Raw genomic sequence first — 22,319 nt, 5'->3', positions numbered from 1 at the left:
ACGCGCGCGTACAGGAACTTAGCGTGAGACAACATCTACCTGAAGCTTCCCCGGGCACAGTAGCGTGCGTGCGGCTCTGCATTTTTCCGGCGTGGAAACCACGGCGAGGTTTTTCCCGGCTGGAGTTTCGGATCGTTGTTTCTGTGTCCGCCCGTGCTCGTGGCGCCGTTCCCGGGAGCGCCGCGGCCGGGGCGGCTCGTCTCGGCAGCGGCACCTGCCTCAGCGCTGGGGGCTTTATAGCTCTCACGTGCGAGACTCCCGAGTTATTCCCGCTATCGCGTCGCCCTTGCTTTGCTTCAGAAAAACAAGGTAGTGCGTACGCCCCAGGCAGCCACCTTCCCCTTCCCCCCCCCCCCCGGGGGCCTTACGGGCTTGGCCACTGCCGCGGGATCTGCGGGAAGCGCCGTGCCGCGGCGCGCCGACCCTCTGCGTCCGACACATACAGCAAACGGAGAGCGCAATCGATTTAAAATGCTTTTTTTTATTTTTAGAAATGCTGTAAAAATTGATATAAAAGGTCGAGCATGCTCAGTCTTTTTCATCCTACTGTCTAAAATACATGGGTTTCTGAATCATTTTAACAAATGTACCATAGCTGCATCAGTATGAGTAAGATGTAGAAAAGAGACAAAAAAACTACCATTACAAAAATAATTTAAGGGGAGAAAAAAACGACAACAGATATTTAGCTTTTTTCTTTTCCCGTTGTTGCTGCTGTTGCAAGTTTCGTGGTGAAAGACGCGGGCATCGCCCCTCTCGCCACGGCGCTGGGGAGGGTGCTGCGCCCCGGCGGGCTGGCGCGGTCCGGTGGCTTCGCCCCCCCGCGCGCCCTGCGCTGCCCTGCGCTGCGCTGCCGCGGCCCGACGCGGGCGGCCCGGCGCGGCCCTCTGAGGTATTTGTCACCGTGTCATGCAGTCCGTCTCTCGCGTCCCGCTCCCCCCCGGTTACCGGCAGTCGGTGCCCGAGGCGGGCTGCAGGAAGGAGGCGCTGGGCAGCTGCTTGAAGAAGTGCCGGAGGCTGGTTAAGTCCCGGGTGAGCTGCTCGATCTTCTTGTGCAGCTTCTCGTTCTCGGCCGACAGCTCCAGCAGCTTCTGCTGCATCTCCTGGTTGCGCCGCTTCGCCTTGTCGCGGCTCTTGCGCACGGCGATGTTGTTGCGCTCCCGGCGCTGCCGGTACTCGGGGCTAAACCTGTCCACGCACTTCTTGCCGCCGCGCTCCTTGCCGCCGGGGGGCGGCGGCGCGGCGGCGGGCGGCGGCGAGCGGGCGCTGCAGCTGGAGGGCGAGCTGCTGCCCGGCGGCTCGGGGGAGGTGGGCGGCGTGGGCTGCCCGCTCAGGTTCATGATGGTCTGGGCGCAGGTGGCGATCTGCGAGGGCAGCAGCGAGGACGAGAGGTCGCTGTCGCTCCAGTCCGGCTCCTGCTTCAGGGCGCCACGGGAGGAGGAGGAGGAGGAGGAGGAAGAGGAGGAGGAGGAGGAGGCGGTGCGGGGCTCGGCGCCCAGCAGGGTGGTCATGGCAGCGCCGAGGTCCTTGGCGGGGTCGCGGCCGGCGCCGCCGCCCGGCGGCAGGTAGTCGCCGTAGTCCCCGCCCCGCTCAGGCTTGTGGTTGCTGTTGAAGAGGTCGGCGAAGAGCTCGTCGTTGCACAGCTCCAGGTTGGGCACGGCCGACATGGAGTCAATGTAGGAGCTGAAGTCGATGGCGCTCTCGTCCTCGTACATGGCGGGCGCGGCGGCGCTCAGCTCGGCCAGGTTGCTGCCGCCGCCGCCCAGGCCGCCCGCCGGCTCCTCGGCGCTCATGCTGCAGCCGGCGCGGCCGGCGGCGACCGGCTTGCAGGCGGGGCTCAGCCCGCCACCGCTGCCAACCTTGGCGTCGTAGAAGTTGGCGGGCTCCAGGCACCAGCTCTTATAGCATGCCGGCGAGTCCAGGCTGTACAGCGCCGCGGCGCTCATGGGCGAGCGGGCAGCGGCGCCGCGGGGGCGCGGCGAGGGGGCTCCCGGCCGCGGGCACCAGCCGCTGCTCCGCGCCGCCGCTCGCGGCTCCAGCCTCCGCGCCGGGCAGGTGGGAGGAGCCGCCGCCGCCGCTGCTGCTTTTGCCGCTCTCCCCGCCGGCGGCACGGCTCGGCTGGGCCCCCGGGGACGGCGCGGCGCTGTCTCCGCTGCGGGCGCGGGCGACGCCGGGGCGCGGAGCGGGAGGCGGGACGGGGCAGCGCGTCTCTGGACCTGGGAGTGAGCCGCCCGCTCGGCCCCTTCTTATACGGCGCCGGCCCCGCCTCCTGCCCCAGTGACGGGAGCGGGTGTTGCTGGCACCCCGGCCGGGGGCGGGCGCGGGCGGGGTGCGCCGCCGGGCAGGGACCTAGGGCGCTGCCGGCGGGCGCCCCGCGGCGCGGAGCGGCGGGGGCTGCGCTGCGCTGTCGCGGCCCCTCGTAAATCTTGGGCCGGGCGGGGCGGGGCGGGGGGGGAAGGCTCCATCCCCGCTGCCGAAGCGGTGCCCGTGCCAGGCTCCGCCGCCGCGGGACGGGCCGTTCCCGTCCCACCTTCCTGTGTATGGGCGTGCGGGGAGGGGCGCGCAGCAACCGCCGAGACCGGAGCCCGGCGCGCGGCCGCTGCCCCGGCAGGGGCGCCACGGGCCGCCCCCGCCACCTGACGCCGGGCGCGGGGGCCGCGCTGCGGCTCGGCGGGGCTGCGCCCGGGCGCCGCAACCCCTCTCCCCGCCGGCAGCTCCGGACTGCGCGGCGCCGGCCCCGCCCCATGCCCGCCCGCTGGCGGGGCCGCCGCTCAGGTGCGGCGCCGCCGCCCCCCGCCGGCAGTTAAACGGCCGTTAAACGGCAGCGCGCGGCGGGCCGGGGACTCCTGCGGGTGCGGAGCGGCGCGCGCGCGCCGCCGCCGCCCTGTCACTGCCCCGCCATAACGTCCCGCGGGCGTGCAGCGGCTGTCCCTCCCCCCTCCCCCCCCGGCAAAACCCAGCTGCCCGCCCCCCGGGGCGCCCCTTCCCGGCCCTGCGGGCGCTGGGCCCCGCGCAAACGGCGCGGCCGCCTCCGCGGGCCCTGAGACGCCGCTCCGAGGCAGCTGCGCCTCCCCGCAGCGATAGCGAAGCGTGAAAGCGCGGTGGCTCCGCCGGTGCTCCCGCCTCCGGCCCGCCCGGGCCCCGAGCGCCCTCCTGAGGGCTGGTGGCGCCGCGGAGGCGGGTGCGCGGCGCCGGCAGGGAGGAGGCTCCCTCCCCCCTCCACCCCGCGGGAGGGGGATGCCGGGTCTCCCGTGCACCGGGCGCGGGGGGGGGGGGGTCTGAGTACAACGGCAGCGGCGCAGCTGCGTGCTCCGCGGTGCCGTTGTAAGGCTGAGTGTCCCCGAAGGATATGGGCGTTTTTTTTACGTGCGGTAAATTGCTACTATTAAATGAGCAAGTATCAGAGAAATGAAAAGAAGTTGAAATATGTGAAATATTAAGTTCTCCAGTCACCTAAAAGAGTTTTAAAAGCCCGGGTTCATAAACAGGTATTTCACTGACTGAATGGAAAGAAATGAAAACTTTCAAAAAGTCTGCTTAAGATGTTTTTCAGACAGCATAGCTGAATTTATTATGATTCAATAGGATTCTCCTACTTGCTGATTTTCCAGCTAAACATTCAAATGACATTACCAGCAGAGTTGTGGGCTGATCAGAGGTGGATCTCTGGAGATTATAGCTAGGCAACTTTATGTGTTGCAGAGTTTTGTGGCAGCGCTTGCTGCCTTACTCAGGTTATTGCAGTAATGCAGCTGTTTGTCAAAGGAGTGTGTATTTTAACTTAAGTAGTTGGCACAGGCCTGGTATATACTCTTTCTTTTTTGGCAGTAAGTGCTTGGTGTGAATGCTTGTGACATCAAAATAACTGTACCTGCTTGGCAGGTAAGGTTTTGCATGTAGGGGTTTTGTTTTTTCTTTTAACTGTAGTGCTGCAGTTAGATCTACAGAAACTGGGTTTAAATAAACCTGTTCTGATTTGCTCTGTAGGGACTTGATTTACGTGAATGTTAAGATCCGAATTTGATGTGACACAGTAAGTGGTTGCTTTTTTTTTTTTTTTGTGCAAACGAACAAGTTAGTTTGCTTTTTTTTCTTAGCTATGAAAAAAAGTATGCCAAAATCCTATTCCATATGTTGTTATTTTCTGGCCTCCAGCATTACAGTATATTCATGGTGCATGACTCTGTACCACCCTGCTTTTGGCTTAGCTTTCTGGCAGGTAGGTGCAATTGTCACCCAGTGCTCCTGGATTTTTTCTTTGCCAACAGTATACAGAGGTAGGTGCATGAAACTTAGGCTGGTACTTAGAAATGCAAGGCAGTCTCAGACCTGTTCTCCTGTCTCTGTGACAGGGTCCGTTGGTCTGCTGGAAGGAAATACTTCTCAGCTGTTTTATCTATAAAATTGTAATTTGTCTTGGAAAGTATCTATCATCTCCATTAATTGTTTGTACTTAGAACTGTGTTACGTTCTCAGCTCGCTGAAGTTCTTATCACCAGAGGAGAACTGGTCATAAGGTGATGTTGACGTGGCGCTCTGCCAGCCCAAACAATCCGCTTTGATGTCAGTCACATATTAACACAAAAAAGAAACCAGATTCACAGCAAGGCCTCTGCTTAGTCACCTATCAGCCACTTTGGGCACTGTAATGCACCATTTAGGTTCTCAAAATCTCTCGCTGAACTGTGAACTGCTGGGCATGGAGAGGAAAAAAAAAAAATCTATGTAAGCCTCAACATTTGCCATCTGTATCATGTTGAAGCCCCAACATGGGCCAAAGATGGAGTGCTGAGTTGCTTACCTTGTCCTCAAGACCTAGGAGGCATGTTCAGAGATGCATGTGGCTACAGTTCTGCCAAACCTATTACCCAAAGCCAAACGGTGAGAGGTGGCACTTGGAACTTGTTTGCTGCCTTTGTTGACGGGGCTAGCTCAGATCAGGTGTCTTCAGAGAGTGTTTCTGTGTAGGGCCTCCATGTGCCATGCGCTGCCTCTAGTAGTGGGGTTTTAGTGTGTCCCCAGTGAAGTGACCAGGAGCACGTAAGTGAGTGACACTTGTTGCTTATCAAAGTGCCCGACTAAAGGTAGGAATATATCCTAGCTCTATGGGATAGATTGTCCAAAATCTTGGCAGCTGAACCTGTTCCTGTTGCTGGAATAATGTCATAGATGGTGAAGCTGAGAGGAGAACCTGCCTCCCTTACCCATCCTGTTGAGTATCTGAACCACTGACTCAGCGCTTCTTTCAGTGAGTTTTTAACAGCAGCAAGAAACATTTTGAACATACAAATTTCAGAATATTTTCTATGAACCTTATTTTAGGTTCCTGCACTAAATCAAGGAAAGAGGAGACTTTAAACTTGGATCTTGTGTCTTCTAGGCGAGTGGCTAATCACTGGGCTGTAGAGATGTTTATTATCATAAATTTTCTAGAGAGAAAGGACAGAGCTTTGAACTACTCTGGAGTTCCCAGCTCTGAACACTTGGAGTAACAGCAACAGAAAACAGATCCAGCGAAGGATCTTGACCAAGACTGAGCTTGTGCTGGAGAGTCCTTGGTGTCCTTATCTGGGCTTGCAGTGCTATGGCAATGAGGTCATGCAAGCAGGGCTCCAACTCTCCCTGGGAAATCCTGGCTACATCGGTTGTGGTAGGACAGCTACAGAGCTGCGCTGCAGGAGGGATGGGCTATCAAGGGGAAGCACCTCAAGACACCTGGTTTTGTGGGAAAAGGCTGGCTAGGTGGTGACAACATCCAGCTAGAAAGGGAGAAGATGCAGAGAATCCTGTGGTAAAATGGTTTGCGGTGGTTTGGGACTGACTTTAGACTGGGATATCTGGGTGAGGAGATGCAAATTGTGTGCGTGGCGGGGGGGGGAACCCCACACTCCCAAGGATCAGCCTTCTGATTTTGTAGTTGGCTCTCCTAAAGCAGCAACTGCTGAATATGTCCTCTCTTCACCCTCTTCCCATCTCTTCCAGGGCTCGTGCCCCCTCCCTCATCTTGGAGCTTTAATAGTATTTTGCTTTTTATTTATATTTACTTGGATCAGTCCATTGCACTGATTCAGCCTGTGGGTGCACCACTGCTAGCAGCTGAAGAAACTGTCTGTAAATGAAGGGATTTTTCTTTTTAGCTCTTTTAAGCTGTGTGCTGTGACTCACTGTGGTGCATTTGAACCATGCCAATGTCAGGTCATGGTAGATGTGTTTAGCTGCACCTGGAGCTGCTGAACTTGTGGATTAATTTTTCCATGTACCAACCTGAACAACTTACCATGAATAACCTACTGATTCTGCTAATGGTTTATATAGCTTTTTAGATGTGAGTAATGAATATCCAGATAAAAGTAGCATCTGGTTATTTAATCTGAGAAAGAAATAGTTTGCTATACTTGTGGATAGTTGATGAGTTTTGTTTTGCATCATGAGACCTGAAACAATTTCTTTCTTTCTTTGGGCCACCCATCATCTTACCCTTTTCTGGAAACAAAACAAAACCACCCCATAAAGCACACAGCCCAGCAACTTTACTGAGATTTTTGTTATTATTATTATTGCATCAGTACTTTCTTTGCTGTTCCATGAATTGGCTTTTGTCTTTCCATTTAACTTGTGAATTTTATTTAGAGCACTGTAAGTCAGGATAGCAACTGGGATTTACATAGGTTGGAGATCATTTTCAGAATTAGCTACAGAGACAGCCTGGTCTTTTACTTCTCCATTAGGGTGATATCACTTATTTTGTACAAGGAGTGTTTCCACTAACGTAATAGTTCTGTGGTGACTTGTGAGGCTGACAGTTATATTGCTAATATCACTGACATTGCTTCAAATCATAGCACTTATTTTATTGCTAAAACTAAACTTTTTAGCTATACAGCTCTCAACCTTGCATGCGATTTCCCAAGAGAATAATTTGAAGTGTTGTAGCCATGGTCTCAGTTTTTTGTATAGTTACAGTTACTTTCACCTATTGCAAAGGCTTTCACGCCTGGCTTGAGAGCCTTCCAGTATTGACTAAAGGGAACGGAGAAAACAGGTCAGCCTTCATTACGGTCTCTCTCACCTGAAAGAGGTGGGCTGTGCTCGTGCTCAAGTCCCACTCCACATTCCTCATTCCAGTGCTTTCTGAAGAGCTAACGCACCCTTGTTTTGTTTTGGAGCAAGGCCTGCTGAGCAGCCTGAGCTGGGGAAGCAGAAAATTCTGTTATTGCTGAAAGCACCAGAAGTCCTACGTGAAAAGCCTTGTTAAACTATAAACCTAAACTTTGTCCCCCCTGGTACAGGTCAAAGTACTCAGTAAATATCTGAGGTATGTGCCAAAAGTGCAATTTAACACCTTGTATGACTAGCCACTTGATTTCTAAATGTCACCTCACCACTTCATGTAGCTTTTTATTGTGCTTTAACTTTCTTGTATTTGTAGTGTGACAACTCATAACCTAGGGTGCCTCCACATAACCAATCTGTAGTCGTAATGTCACCTGTACTGGTATCAGACATGAAAGGAACAAAATGCATTCAGGCATACTATACAGGCATGTGTATATAAAAATACATATTGCACATGTTTATGAAAAAAACCTTTCCATTTATTATCATTAGCATAGATAGGTAAATTTGGATGTTTTCAGTGATTAAAGTGTTAACGACTTTTGAAATGAGTTACACAGCTGAACAATTTTATTTTTTAAAAAGACAAGGTCTTATCTGGAATGATAAGAGTTTTCTCTACAAAATTACAGCCATACAGTATTTTGAATTAATAAAATCCAAATTGCTTGATTTATAACACTAAATTCACATAAACAATGCATATCTGACCAAAATTAAGTGTGTCAATCAAGCATATTTAATAGGAGGGAAGATGACAAATAGTAACTGTTGCTGGAGAGTATTTGAAACAAAGACACACTACTGAAGGGCTCCCTCCATGTTCACTGGGCTTTTCAGCTTGCAATCTCCTCAATTTGAAGTTTATCATAGACTTATCTGGGACATTGAGGTTCCTCTGCTCTCCTGCTGAAACATTCACTGGAAATTGGTGCCAGAGCGGCAGCAGTAAAGGCAGCCCTAAACAAGGTCGAGACTCCTCTGTTACCACAGGGGCAGGAGGAAAAGCTTGTAGGCAGTGAAAGGGCAAAGACTGGCTTTCATTATGTCTTTTATGGTAATTATTAAAAGCATTCATGGAAAATATCTTCTACAATAAATTCTGGATAACAAGCAGACATAACATTTTGGAGGAATATTTTTCCACCTGGCTATCCCTGCTATGCTCTATTTACTACAAGGGTTACCAGAAAACTGGCTGCCAGAGATTAAGATCCCAGTCTGGGACAGCTTCTAAACTCTGTCATAAGCAAATACCAAAGGGCAATAGACAGTCTGCTCTGCTGCAGTTATGGCAGGAAGCTTACAACACACTGCTCTGTTGTCTATTGCACAGTATGCCTATTTTCAGTTATCTAGCTATTTCAAATGCCTATTTTCAGCTTTGGCCAAACAAGTAACTTTCAATTACTACAACATGATGAGTATAAACATTTAGAATAGAGAGATAACAGATTAAAACCTCTAATTATATATATAAAAAAATCTGCTGGAACAAATTGACATTAGCTTCTCAGCACTACTTTTTCATTATCCAATACTGAACTAACCATCCACAGATACCTTAGGTGTTATCTAGAGCCAAAAGCCATTTTCTGTTTACTTTCACCATGCGCTTTATTGTTTCTATTGAAAAATATGAAAATCTTTGTTTTAATTGCAAATAACATACACCTGCAGAATGGTGCAAGTTGATTGCCAGCAAGGTCTCTGCATTTAAAAAAAATAAAGCACAGACATTCACTATAAGGATGCCTGCAGGTTTGGAGGGTGTGAATTTATGCTTGCCTCAGAATGATTTCAGTGCCTTTCAAATTACCCTTAAAGCTCAAACCTCTCCAGTTCTCTCTTTTGAGCAGAGCTAACATATTCTTCTCTTGACTTTCATGCAAAGACATAACAGCTGTTTTGTTCCAGCGCCATATTAACAAATCACTGTTTGAATACAGCTTTAATATATAAAACACTTATTTCCGATATTAAGTTAACCTACATTGATAGAAGCATAAATTGTTTTCTTTTTTTGTCTCTAAAATTCTGATCTGGCCACAGCTGTACATTAGAGTAGGCTCCACTTGACAGAATATGCTTTAGAAAGTAATCCTTCACATCCAGGGTTCCCATCCCTCCCAGACTCTGCCCAGAATGTTGGGGTCTGTGGCTTGATCGATGAGGCATTTCACTTGGGTCTCTTCTGAAAGTCCGTCCTCTGGTTCTTTGGCTCTGATATTATGAGCAGCATTACCGCAAGCCACAGCTACAAAATCGCTGAAAGAAGGTGACTTCTCATGGCCCAGACGCAGTTCATCACTGAAATGGAGAACATGAAAATAAGTTCTTATTCAATCAGATGAAAAAATCTGAGCTATGGATTCTTATATCTGAAAGGGTACTTCAACATCATGCATACAGCTTTATTTTTCAAGACATCTGGAAGCTGTTCAATAGTTTTAAAAGACCTGGCCTTCACTGGTGATTTCAGGGGTCCGCCACTAGCCAATATTTACCATGAATATTTCAGTCTTGACAAAAGTCTCTCTCTAGCTGAAAAAAGGATGCAGCAGTTCACATCCAAGCTGTTTTATATATGTACCTGCCCTGCACATTTGTATCTGCAAGCATTATGCTGCCTTTTCCATTTGGCTTGACAGCACAAAGGACTCCTCTTGAGCCCTGCACTTTTCAGTATTTGTATGGTTTTAAAACAGGCTTGTTGCTTTTTTTCCTTCTTTTTTTTTTTTTTTTTTAGATTAATCCAAAATGTCTTTTTAAGAGAGAATGGAAGGGATTAATTGTACTTTAACTGAACTTTAAAGACATTCTGGCTGGAGCCAGACTTGACTAGACTGACAGAAATAATCTGAGAAGGCCATCAGAATTGAATTTGATGTTTTTGGAAAGCAGCTTACTTCCATGTCTCCCATACAGCTGTTCCAGGTTTCATTTCAAGCAACTGTCCAGCAGAGGCATATCTTTTCAAATACTACCCTTAGCCTAAAAGCTGTATAGAAGAATATAAAGAACAGCAGTTTGAGCAGTGAGAAATTACGCAGGCTTACAGGGTGGGGATGGGTGGGTTGCCAGGAACAGTAAAAATGCTTAGGAGGCCTGAGCTGGAGCAAAAACACTCACAGGGAGATATTTGGTATTTTGGCTGGCAAGGTGATTCAGAGAGCTTGTATGTGCACCAAAATGATTCCCTGAGGAGATTTGTTGAAATTCTGCCTTGCCTGCCTCTTCTCTTTCCTAGCTGCTAGTCTGTCTGAAGGGAGCAAAATCTGACACAGGAGACAGCAAAAGTTCTTAGTGGAGGAGTTTTGAGTAAAAGGAGAGTATCTTACCAAGTGATTCTTCCTGGATTGCAACCCGTAAGCTTTCTTTTGACATAGTTGACTTTTTGCAAAGGGTACCAGTTTACTTCAGACGTGTTTATTTCCTGAATCCATGTACCTCCTTTTTTCAGCTGCCTCTGTTCAAAGTTCTAAGAAGAAAACCATTTTGCTCTATTTATCATAAATCATACACTGAAAAAGACCTTTAAGCCTCCACACAGTCAGAAAGTCAAGCCAAGAACTCTTAACTGCAGGTGCCATGAAGGATAAACTAGTGAGATGGTATCTATTTCTGCCCATGACTTCAAATTTAATTTACAGTTACTTAAGCACAACTAGTTTTATACTTTTTTTCTCTGTAATTATTAGTTTGAGGTGTACAGTGTTCGGTAAATTTAAGAGGCTCAATGGAAAAAGTTGAAATTAATTATTCTGCTGTCATAAATTACGTATTATGACCAAAATATATCCACATTTTTAGGATTATCTTGGACATAAAGAACAGTACACTAATAACAGACATGCTACTATTCTTCATCCCTCGTCATCATTATAGAATTCTGGCATTTTAAATGCTTTAAGCCCAGTTTCACTCAGAACTCAATAAACCAAGCAAAGATAAAAGTAGTACTGAGACTGAGCATCAGGAAATACTTCCTTTTTGATCAGTTTTATCCTTGTTGCAGTTTAAGGATTTTTACGTGAACAGAAAGGAAAGAGGAAAGAACCCACCTTCCAGTCCAAAGAAGGCTCTTTTACAAATACATCCATTGTGCTAATGAGGAGATCTGGATCTGCACGATAAGCTCTTAGGGCATGTACCATCACACTGTAAATGAGTCCCCACTCTTTCACTGGCATCATCAGATTAACAAACTGGCGAGTCAGACGAAAAGGCATCAACTCTGGCACAGGCAAAAACTAAACAAGAGGAGAGTCAGTGAAACAAACAAACAAACGCACGCCAAACAACAACCCTCCCCAAGAATTAAGAAACTGCGGAATAGAAGTATTAGAAAAGATCATCTTTTTATATTTTTGAAACCCTATTAGTTACTTAACTGAAAATAATGTGTAACTCAATGGAACAGGACTGTTTTTATTCCCTGTCCCCTCAATATTAAATACTGTAGCTCCCTGCTTGCCTGAGAATATCTGGAAACAGAGATTCTATTCTATTAATTAGAAATAACTTATAAAGATTATTTTGTGTCAGAATGATGGCAAATGAGCACAGAATTCAGTACACAGAATATACTTCTAATTGCATATAGTATATGCAAAAGCTGTAACAAATTAAACAGAGGACAAATACCTGCGTAGCTGAACCAAAAGCATGTCCGAAATCTATTCCCACCATGCCACCCGTCTCTTTGTTAATCATGAAGTTGGACAGATGTCTGTCTCCAATACCAAGTATCCAGTGGCTGATGCACATCAATGCATGAGAGCTGGCAAAATGGGACCGCAGAGACAGGAAGGCTTCTGGAGCTGTACTCATTTTAACAAAGGCTCTCCTTAACAAAACAGAAGTCATTTGTTGCATACAAGTAAAACATCAACATTCATTTCACAATACACAGTCATTAACAGTGCATTTACCGGAGCAGGTCTTCTGGAACACTGCTTTCCCTGCTTTTGAAAGACATCACTGTTTCTGTACGGTTAGCATTTCTGTAAATTAATGAAAGAATAGTGTCAGCTACTGAAATTGCCTAAAGGATGTTAAAAGTTTAGATACGTACATGAATGCATTAGCATGTGCTGTTTACTTGTGATACTCCAGCAAGAAACACCAAGTTTGCCCAAAATGACTAAAAAAGGTGATAAAGTTCTATTTGATATTAAAAATAAATCCCCTTCTCTTTTTCCAAGCAGTTATTTCCAAGACTAAAATTTCTTAATAAAACATATTATGCAGTTTTGTCTAGTTTCCTCCAAGTTAAATAGGTAGGATAAGTTTTAATACAGAGATACGATTTTGTTCTTTCTGACTGGATAGTCTCTTCCATGCAAAGAAACCAAGTGCAGTGTCAAATCTCAGCAGTGTGCAGAGGCTATATTTACACAAGAAAGCAGTGCAGCACAGAAGGAGGCAACACAACTGAATAGTTGGTGCTGAGGACATCTATGCCATACATATTTTGGAGGGGGTTACTTTGGACTAGCCCATGTCTGGTCCTGTGAATTGAATGGTCACGAGCAGTTGGCATGCATTGGGTGCGCTTCTTCCAGTTTAGTTTTATCTGAAAGGAACCAAGTTGTGCATTCAAGGACAGCTCTGTGATGTAAACCAGCATGAGCTAAGTGGGGTGATTTACTTCTAAAGCACATAGCTGATCTGAATAAAAATATTAACAAAGACACACTCAGAAGAACAAATCAAAATGATCCCTTAAACAACAAAAAACAACAACAAAAAAAACCAAGCTGCTTTAAGCAGGTTATGAGCTCAAAGATGCTCAACTGGAAACTTCACTTCTGCCACTACGGTATTAGATCTAGGCAGGTATGGAAATTCCTTGGAGAGGATTCTGAAGCTGGGACCCAAACCATCAAATATTTTTAAGTTATCAGTGAACCACAATTACATTCTTTGTCCAACTTTAGCAGGTGCTCTGGCTCCAGGGCAGTCTACCCAACTGCATAATCAGAAACAAGACACCTAGAAAATTAAGTTGAAGAGGAGCATCTTCTAGACACTTTATTAGGAAGAAAAGCAAGCTTGTGGAAGCATTCCTGCTTTCTGGTGGGATTTCATCAATACTAAACCACTCCTGCAGAGCATCTTGAGTAAGACAAAATGGCAAAATAGGAAAAACCCAAATCTAGCCAGGATATTTATAATGCAGATATTTTTCCCTGGAACCTCTACACGTCTGTGTTTGTCTGATTTCTGTACTTTATGTACAGTTCTATTTTAAAACCTACCTGTACATAACCTGGTATCGAAGGATGCCTTGTGTTTTCCCACCCATCTTGGACAGCCACTCATTATAGGTAGCACGAGGTCCTTTTTTACTGTGGACAAAAAACAGGACTAATAATTTCTCCATATTATCTTACCACTCTGTGCTCAAATATCCACAGGTTGAGTGTGCGCTGCTACAACCCATGAGAACTTTACACACGGAAGGTGTGAAGAATCTAGAGCCAATATTAATTTTAGCCTAGCCTGCAATGGAAGTGAAATTTATGTGTCAATGCATGTGCTCATCTGCCTACCCATCTCCTTTCCCCCCAGCTCTTGAATATATTTCAATCATATTGGACAGAGGATCAGACTTCTCAAAGATATTAATTTCCAATAGATACCGTGAGAATTAGAAGTTGTCTCGAGAAGAAAGACCCAAAATAATTTCTCCAGGGAGGGAAAGACATTTTTAACAGTCCCTTATCCCATGGAGAGGCACTGCATAGCCTGCTACAGTAAGTACTGATGGTCGTCCAGCCAAACAGGTAGGGAACATAGCAAGGCAGTCCAGAATCTCCTCAGTGTGCATAGGAGGGGAAAAATGGAGGCTTAGAGAACTTAAGGTATTAAACCATCAGAAATGAGTCTTCATTAGTTCCAATGCTTACAGAATAATTTAATTTTTCTCCCCTCTTAACTAACTACTGCTGTGCCAGCCATAAAACTGCTATTCCAGCAAGGCAGCAACTCAGTAAAGCACCCTCCTTTTCTCCCGCTTTCAAAGCATGTACTGTGATACACTCTTTCCATTTAAGAAGTATTATTTATCATTTACAGACTGTGCAGCCTATCACTTTTGCAGAAAGCAAAGTATTCCAAAACTGCACAAGATTATTCCCCTCCACCCCAACCAAAATATTGCCAGTAAGAATTTTATTAGACTTCTCCTTTGGAAGAGCTGTTATTCAATCATAGCTCAGTGTAAAATGTCTGAATTGACTTGGCTGAAGCAGGTATGGGAAAATATTTGAAGTTTATATACAAAAACAATACAACAACTATAAAATAGTATAAATTATTAACTGTTTTTAGAAAAACACTGATCTTCGAAATTTAGTATAGTAGCTCCTCCCTGCCTTATGTGATGGTACCACTTTTCCAGCAATTCAGATGGAACCAACATAATACCATTGTTGTCTAGGAATATCACAAAAGTGAAGTAGATATTAGTAATGAAGGAATTGTAGCAGCTCCTGCTCGGGCCAATAAACAAATAACTGTAGAAAAAAGGATTCTTTGGACATAGTTTAAAGTAAAAATAAATTCTCTCAACAATGTTTGGACATGCCCAGAGTTATATACTAGAGACAAAGTTGGTAAATGAAACCACATTTCTAAATTCCAGGATGTAAACAGGCTGAAACACTAAAATTATTCAATTTTACAAATACTCATCCCTCAATTACAAATGATCAAGAAATAGAAAGTTAATTTTTTCAAATCCAGTCTTTGCACAAAATCAAAGACAGTGTTCTAGTGGTGTGTTCTGTGCATTTGCTGCCAGTTCCCTCGGTCACTGACTCACTGCTCAACACAGTATCTAAATAGCTCTGCCTCTGCTCCCCTCCCCTTCACTCCCCCTCTCGCTGACCTACGTCCATTTCCTGCCTGATCAAATCAAGAGATCAAAATCCTTTGCTTGTAAAATCAATCTGCTGATAAGGAAATGGTGATGATAATGACGTCACGCATGATTATAAGCCTCTTGTTCAAACAAGTTGGGTGGAGGATATTACAGGTACAATGGTACTCATTGAACAAACAGCTGCCAATTACTAATTTGGGTCAGGAAGTACAAAGTGCCTCCCTGCTTATAGGCACTTTTCTTTCTGGGGAAAAAAAAAAAAAAAAAACCCACAAAACCACGCTGCCACAAGATCATCAGTATCATGAGAAACTCAATGGTCGTGGTCTGTATTACAGCAGACAGGTAAACCAGGCATCACCTGTTATAGTTACAGTCTTCCTCTTCAGACATGCTATTTTTAAGGAATTCTTTTAAAGTACAGGTATTTTCCAGCCACTTAATGAGTCCCAGCCTGGAACAAAAAAAATCAGAGAAATGGACAAGGAGCTCAGAGTTGAACTGCAGAAGAGCAATGCAAACAGGAAGCAACATGTTCTAGTGCCTGCTACAAGAAGGTCTAAAGCTACCAATTTAGATATACTCAGAAAACAGTTTCCAGACAAAGCAACTTCAATGTTTTTACATAAATATAAAAATTAAGCCAAAGAGCTAGAACACTCTGAACCAGAATCTGGCCCACAGAAACTCACTTTCCAACAATAATAGATATTGAAATAAGAATTTCTATCCCTCAGGATAAATTCCTACCTTGTTGTCATCGGTATGACCTGGTAAGTTTTTAACTGCATATTCCTTTGGCTACAGGCAGCATCTTGGGAAAGAATAATGTTCATTACATCAAAAAGCTGTTCAATGCGTTGGTCTTGCCTCAGGTCTTCACCACCTTTGACAAGAAAAGGATACTCCTGCTCATCACTGCCTCGGATTGTTATACGTTTTGGTTTCCTCATGGATTCCATTACTTTTATCTTGGAAGACAGAAAAAAAGCAAAATATTTTTTGTCAAAAAAGGCTTGGTGTTACAGAATCATCACTGAAACTAAACATGTCTGGTATTCCCACATGTCATCATCTTATTCAGTTACCACCAGAAAAAAATGCAGTTTCACAGAAATTCCTTTATGTGCTCCAGGATGCATGCATGGCAATTACTTTTCTATTGTCAGATTCTCTGAACAGTACATAAACACAAATTTATACCAAACAGGATTTTGACACAAACTTATAAGCATACCCGTTCATCAAATCCAGATATTCTCACGTGGTATTCTGGCAGTGGTTTCCCTTTCCCATCATATTGACCTGAAGTGGCAGAGAAAAACAACCAGAAGTGAGTCTGATTTTAAATACATTTTTTTAAAAAGTTTATTCAAGAACAGAACATTCTTCCAAATATTTCATCAGATTGGTAGAATGGTAATTCTGAAGAAAATATTTAAAAATACACAAAAACACATCATATACATCACATAATTTTATTTTTGAATTACTAATATTCTTTCTTTCTTAAGCCGTTAGATTTGAAACTTTTCATGGTTTCAGAGGATACACCCTTGTTGATCAGATTTCCTGGAATAAGATATTTACCTAAAAAGTTTATTTTATTTTATTTTTTTAAAGAGATGCAATTTTAAAAATCACATCAGGAATACAGCTTAAGAATAGATTTAAGAGATGATGAATGAACAGAAGTACTTCAGATGAAATCTACTTCTGTGTAAGGTCAAAATGAAGGGCCATAAAGCCAACATGAAAAGAGTAGCAACTTTCTTGTAAAGGACAGATGACTGTCAACACTGAAAGGGAACATACCAGGAACTTCTATATCATTCCTTAAGAATTCAGTTTTGAATTCACTCATCCACGGTGAACATTCTTTCAGGTTTCCAGGTTCTTTATAGCTTTTGGTCATTTTTGAGAGGAGAGAACTTGTAATTGCATCAAAATCACGAGCCTTCATATCCAGCAGTTTTGAACCGTGTTTTCCAAATTGATGGTCAAAGTCCTTCCCAAATGCCTGAAGTCCATTTACAGAAAGGAATCTTGTTAACACAGTATTCTCCCCAAGAACATTAAAATATTACTTGCTCCAGAGAGTTTTCAGTCAAAATAGATAGTGTTTTAAGCACATTAATACTTGAGAGTACTATGTAGAAACATGGAATTCAAAATGTCTACAGAGGGCAAATTAACGCGTTTATGCACTAATGTGGCTACTGGTCTGGCTTTCAGCTTCCCATGTATATACAGTTTCATCTGTCTGCCTAAAATACCTGTCTTCCTTCCACTCCAGTTCTTTTTTTCTCCATTATTTCTAGTCTGTCAGAACCTTTTCATTGCCTGTTTGGTTGAACCACTAGCTAATATCAACAGAAATATCTACATTTTACCAATCCAGCAATATCAAAGATTTGCTTATACTGTAGACTTAGATCAGAAAGCTTTTTTGTCATATTAAAAACAGAAGCTTATCCCTTTTAACCTCATCTAGCTGCAGATGGACTCTGAGTGAGAATATCAATAATGCTGCTTATTAAATGTAAAGAATGAACCTCATCCTCTTACAAAAATGTAAGGACAGCTAGTGAAATATTCACATTTGTACCTATTAAATAAATACAAATTCCATCATGAAGCTAAATGTAGGATTATTACCAGGACTTGTAATTGATGTCTCAGTCTTTACATGCTATCACACTTTCAAACTGCTGTAACCATTTCAGTGGCTCTTCTGACTCTTGGTGTGTATATGATACATCATGTATAGCCCAATAAGACAAAAGAAAACCCTTTAACTATTTAATTTACCAGTGGTTAAAAAGAATACAGCAGGTTCACTTAATTAACCTTTCTTTCCCCCTAAAATTTTGCATACTCTGCTTTACAGAAGGTGTGGTTTTTGGTGGTGCTTTTTTTTTTTTTTTTTTTTTTTAAACTAGCAGTAACCATGCTATGTAGTGAGCAACTACAGCCTAACTAATTTTGGTTCTCTTTGCTAACAAAAAGGTCTATTACATGTATATTTAATGCATGTTATATAGCTTATTATATTAAACTTAATTTTTGCACCAGTGTTAGAAAATGGTAACGTCAATGTTTTATTATCAGATTATTCATGATCTGCATTGAGATAATTTTGGATGCAAAATGTATGAAACCATATTTTACAAGTATTTTTAACATGTTGACAAAGGAAAACTGCAAATACATTTTGATATTGACCTATTTAATAAACAAAGGAAGTTTCATCTATTAGTAGTTAACTGAATTGATTCTTCTGGTTCACATTCAAGGTTCTAGAAAAAGCAGATTACTTGGTCTCTCTTAGACCTGACTAGAATTAACAGCTTGGAAAAGACAGGAAGGCTCTCTTGCTTTTTCAATGCCTGATCATTTTTTTCCCCAAGCTATGAAGGACACAGGCATTTAACTGAAGTAAATAAAGATACAGAAAATATTATTTTTCTGAAGAAGAGACTGCTACAGTCAACATCTTTATCACTTTAAATTTGACTCCAGATGATCATCCAATTGCCTTCTCTGTTCAGTTCTTTGGCTTCCTTTAAAATTCAAGGCAGCAAACATATAATAATCTGAATACTGTATTTTAATTAATGTAACCCATCAACAGTGTTTAAGTTATGCATTACTAGAGTTTCATGTTAAAAATAAATGCAAGATGTTTATAGTTTAAAAACTTGCAACTGCATGTAAATAAAAAGATTATATATCTGAATTACTCTACATAGTAAAGCAATTTTATGAGTCAGTCAAGAAATATAACTTTTTTCCAGTAAGGAAGTTGTGCAGTCATCCTTAAAACACTTTATTTCTTCATTACTATTACCTCATGAAGGCAAAGAATTCAGAGTCTGTGCACCATAACCCTGACCATCTTCTCCTGCAGCGGTTAGCATGTAAAAGAAATACTTATCTCCCTCTTCCCTCCAATAGAGGGGAAACAACCCTGCTCCCCTGCTTCTGCCATATCCCTCACCCTTCTTTCCCCATTCTGTTGGTAACAAGTATCTTCTGCTGCTGCACACATTTCAGTTTACTGGAGACCTATGTTTTTTTTTTGTTTGTTTAAGTGGGTCCAGGTGTGCACACAAACAATCCCAGTACCCAAAAGCAGACTGCCTTTGTCACCACGCCAGCTTGGTCCCTTGCTGTGGCTGTAACTGCACGGCTCACCCTACAGCTGGTCCCCTCCTTCCACCCCTCACCCCCAACTGTGGCACATTCTGCAAATACTTATTCTCAGCTTTCTTAAGTTTATCATCAGAGCTTATCTTGCAGCAACACATTCGAAGGGCTAAGATGCCAATAAACTCCTAACTGCCCTTTCTGCTGCCATACCACCTTCCCTCCCTCCAGCTGTGGTTCCTCATATCCTCTGCTTCTCTGTCCCCCAGACCTGAAAGCAAAGGACAGGAATTCTTGAGATACTCAGACAAGTTTATCTAATGCTAATGCAACACAAGAATGGCCATATGGGAGAGACTTGGGTCCACCTAGCCCAGACCACGGGGCTATGAACACAAGGGACAAGTGTACAGCCATGCTTCTATAGAAGTACTGCTCTTCTGGCTTGCAGCAATTTGCAGATCGGGGATTTCTGGACCCAGAAGCAGTGCATTTGCATTTAAAGGTTTCAAAGCACTTTCCCCCTCCCTGTGATATTGTCTAGTTGCTATCTGAATCTATGACAGGTTCTAGCATCCACAGTATCCTGGAGAAGGAGTTCAAAGCTCAACTGTGTAGCATATAAAGAACCATGTCCTCCTTGTTTGTTTTGAACCTGCCATTTGTCAGTGTCCTTTGCTTCTCCATGCTTCATGTAGTGGAAAATGTAAACTTCCACAGGGTATTCGCTCCCTGCTTTGTACTCTTGATGTTAGGAGCTTTATTATGTCTGCCATCATGACGTCTTTTCTAACTAGAGGAATACTGAAGTTGTTCCTTGTACAGAGGAATTATTCTTGCCACTGTGAACCTCTTCCAGTTCTATTATATTTTTACTGAGAAGTGAAGACTAGGACTACACAGTGTTCAAGAGGCAAGAATCAGAGAAGGTTGTTATGTCAATGTATAAATCCATGTTTTGTTCTCTCCTCTTACTAATAACAATTGTGTTGCTTTCTTGACTGCTATTAAGCATTCACAGCTGATCACAGAGCTATCAGAAACCAAGATCTTGTTCTTGAATTGTAACAGTCAGCTCAGACCCAAACAATTTTATGTGAAATTAGGATTTTTTTGGCCATATGCACCACTTCATTTTCCTATACTTACTCTGACTATTTTAGAACTCAGTCAGTTTTGTAAAGTCCTTTCTGTAATTCTTCACAGTTGCCACTTTTCTGAATAACTTATCCTAAATAGCTTAGTATGGGCAGAAAGTTTGCTATCACAATACAGCACAACACCCTGAAGTGCTGAAACATTGCACTTGGCACCAGGATAAAAACAAGGCCAGATTTCTGAGCAGGTTCATAGACAGACAGAGGCCATGCCCTGAGAACCTGACAGCGCACAGGAAAGGGGAGACAGCAGCTGTGCAAGTGCAAACATTCAGCCCAGCGGGGCAGTCAGAAGTAGAAGCTGAACTATAGCAAATCCATAACTTTTAGCAATGAAATCCCAATCCCGTATGCCTAACTTGATCTCTTGTTTAATCAGGTCCTGCAGCACCTGTCAAGCTGTGATCTGGTCCATGATCTTCTAGTGCCTTCTAGAAAAGCACACAATGCCAATGGTATTCAATTATCACATACCTGAATAAATCTTCTTCTCAGCAATCCAAGGCCAGGAGCTTCTAAGTTTCCCAAATTCCTATACATTCCTTCATACATTTCCTGAAGTTTGTTTTTATTCCTCTGAGTTTTTACCAATTCATTTCTGACATCGTCAGTCCAATCCTGCAAACAGAGGGAAACAGATGGGTACTGAGAAAAACAGTTTACTGACCCTCATCTCTTTGGTAATCCGCGCTGATTGTATTCAGTTTACTATTTTTACTAATAGCCAATTAAAGTGTCTTCTGAATCATTCTAGAGCAAAAGACTAAACTCATTTTCCTTTCATTCTGTCTTTAAATAAAATGTTTCTATTTTACTAGCATAATTACGTTCATTAGGATAGTGCCTATTGCAAATTAAAAAATGCCCTGTTGGACTAGAAGCAATATTGAACACAAAACAAGAGAATCTTTTGGACAATGGGTTCAAAATCTTAACAGAGAAACAAAGCAGAACATGGGAAAAAGGCATAAGAACACAAGCAGACGGAAAAATTTCGGAGATGGCCACAAATGATAACTCTATAACAGTTTCAGAATAATTAACAAAGACAGACTGACCAAGGGACAAGGCAGAGACCCTGAAGGAGAAAGCTAAAAGGGTTTGTGCAAAATAGCCAATTGCCACAAGTGAGAAAAACGAGCGAGTGAAATGAGTGAAAGCTGCTGAGAGCACCCTGACATTGTTTTCTATAGATTTTGGGCTGAACTGCTTCCTGTGGTTGCAGTGTCAACTTAACTCTGGCTGGCTCACTCTGCCCGGCTTGCTCTGCCCAGCAGTTTCTTTTGTAAACACACACCATGGGGAAGGAAGGGGAAGGGAAAAAATCCATTTTACCTTAAAAAGCATCATGGGATTAGAGAGCTGTTCCAGAGAGCGAACAAAATCTTGAACTACTCCTCCTCTGTCCAGCTTTTTCTTGATCCTGTCAAAGAAAAAAGTGCATCACAAGGCAACAAGGAACTACCATCACCACTTGACCTGCAGATAAGCAATGACCCAGATCCTCTACTATATTCAAGAACATCTGATTAAATAATTTTGGGGCAGCTAATGGATAGGAGTCGTCAGTCAGAATTTTCTTTCAGATTGCAGGGCTGTTAAAAATATTAGTTGTCCTCTCTGTGCCATTTCCATTTTTTTTGATAATTAAGTGCCGCACTACAAAAATAGCAGCTTGGTAGGGAGTGGGAAACATCCTTGGAACAGTAGTGGACATTAACAAGACTAAACATATTATCATGTCAGCTCTTCAAGAGTGATAAAGTTTGTGAAGTACAAGCCTTTTTTTTAAATTTCAATCTAAGAAATACAGCCAATGTATCAAAAATTTGGAAAAAAGGCAAAGGGACACCTAAAATTATATTAATGGTTCTACAGCACTGTGTGAGAGCAGTTGACTTCTGCCTGGGGATTAACTCATGGCAAAATGGGGAAGGGAGGGTTTGTAGAGGAAAGCTCATTTTACACAGTGCATAAGCAGAGAAGAACAAAACCATCACTCCCCA

At 43.7% G+C, this 22,319-nt stretch overlaps 2 protein-coding genes across 5 annotated transcripts in view; both read right to left on the bottom strand.

Annotated features, from left to right (window-relative positions):
* Window positions 1-461: 461 nt before the first annotated feature.
* CEBPD (CCAAT enhancer binding protein delta) lies at window positions 462-2,370 on the bottom strand. The gene has a single exon (XM_026102987.2). It carries the CDS (start codon window positions 1,944-1,946, stop codon window positions 945-947), a length of 1,002 nt encoding a protein of 333 aa, XP_025958772.2. The 5' UTR covers window positions 1,947-2,370; the 3' UTR covers window positions 462-944.
* A 5,203-nt stretch (window positions 2,371-7,573) lies between these two features.
* PRKDC (protein kinase, DNA-activated, catalytic subunit) overlaps window positions 7,574-22,319 on the bottom strand; it is an 87,952-nt gene continuing 73,206 nt past the window's right edge. For all 4 annotated transcript variants that reach the window (XM_026102970.2, XM_026102971.2, XM_026102972.2 and 1 more), the window contains 12 exons: window positions 21,649-21,736; window positions 20,788-20,931; window positions 16,823-17,027; window positions 16,245-16,312; window positions 15,758-15,978; window positions 15,369-15,461; window positions 13,380-13,469; window positions 12,051-12,122; window positions 11,764-11,965; window positions 11,181-11,369; window positions 10,458-10,597; window positions 7,574-9,426 (listed from right to left, as the gene is read on the bottom strand). In XM_026102970.2, coding sequence (XP_025958755.2) covers window positions 9,222-9,426; window positions 10,458-10,597; window positions 11,181-11,369; window positions 11,764-11,965; window positions 12,051-12,122; window positions 13,380-13,469; window positions 15,369-15,461; window positions 15,758-15,978; window positions 16,245-16,312; window positions 16,823-17,027; window positions 20,788-20,931; window positions 21,649-21,736 — 1,717 coding nt within the window. In that variant the 3' untranslated portion in view covers window positions 7,574-9,221. The remainder of the gene's footprint in view (window positions 9,427-10,457; window positions 10,598-11,180; window positions 11,370-11,763; window positions 11,966-12,050; window positions 12,123-13,379; window positions 13,470-15,368; window positions 15,462-15,757; window positions 15,979-16,244; window positions 16,313-16,822; window positions 17,028-20,787; window positions 20,932-21,648; window positions 21,737-22,319) is intronic.

This window comes from Dromaius novaehollandiae, chromosome 2, assembly GCF_036370855.1.
Source record: "Dromaius novaehollandiae isolate bDroNov1 chromosome 2, bDroNov1.hap1, whole genome shotgun sequence".
Classification (NCBI taxonomy): Eukaryota; Metazoa; Chordata; class Aves; order Casuariiformes; family Dromaiidae; genus Dromaius; species Dromaius novaehollandiae.
This window is presented reverse-complemented; position numbering and strand designations above follow the sequence as displayed.

Bases quoted from the DNA above. Each gene is read 5' to 3' on its own strand.
- CEBPD (XM_026102987.2), bottom strand. From the start codon at position 1,946: ATGAGCGCCGCGGCGCTGTACAGCCTGGACTCGCCGGCATGCTATAAG.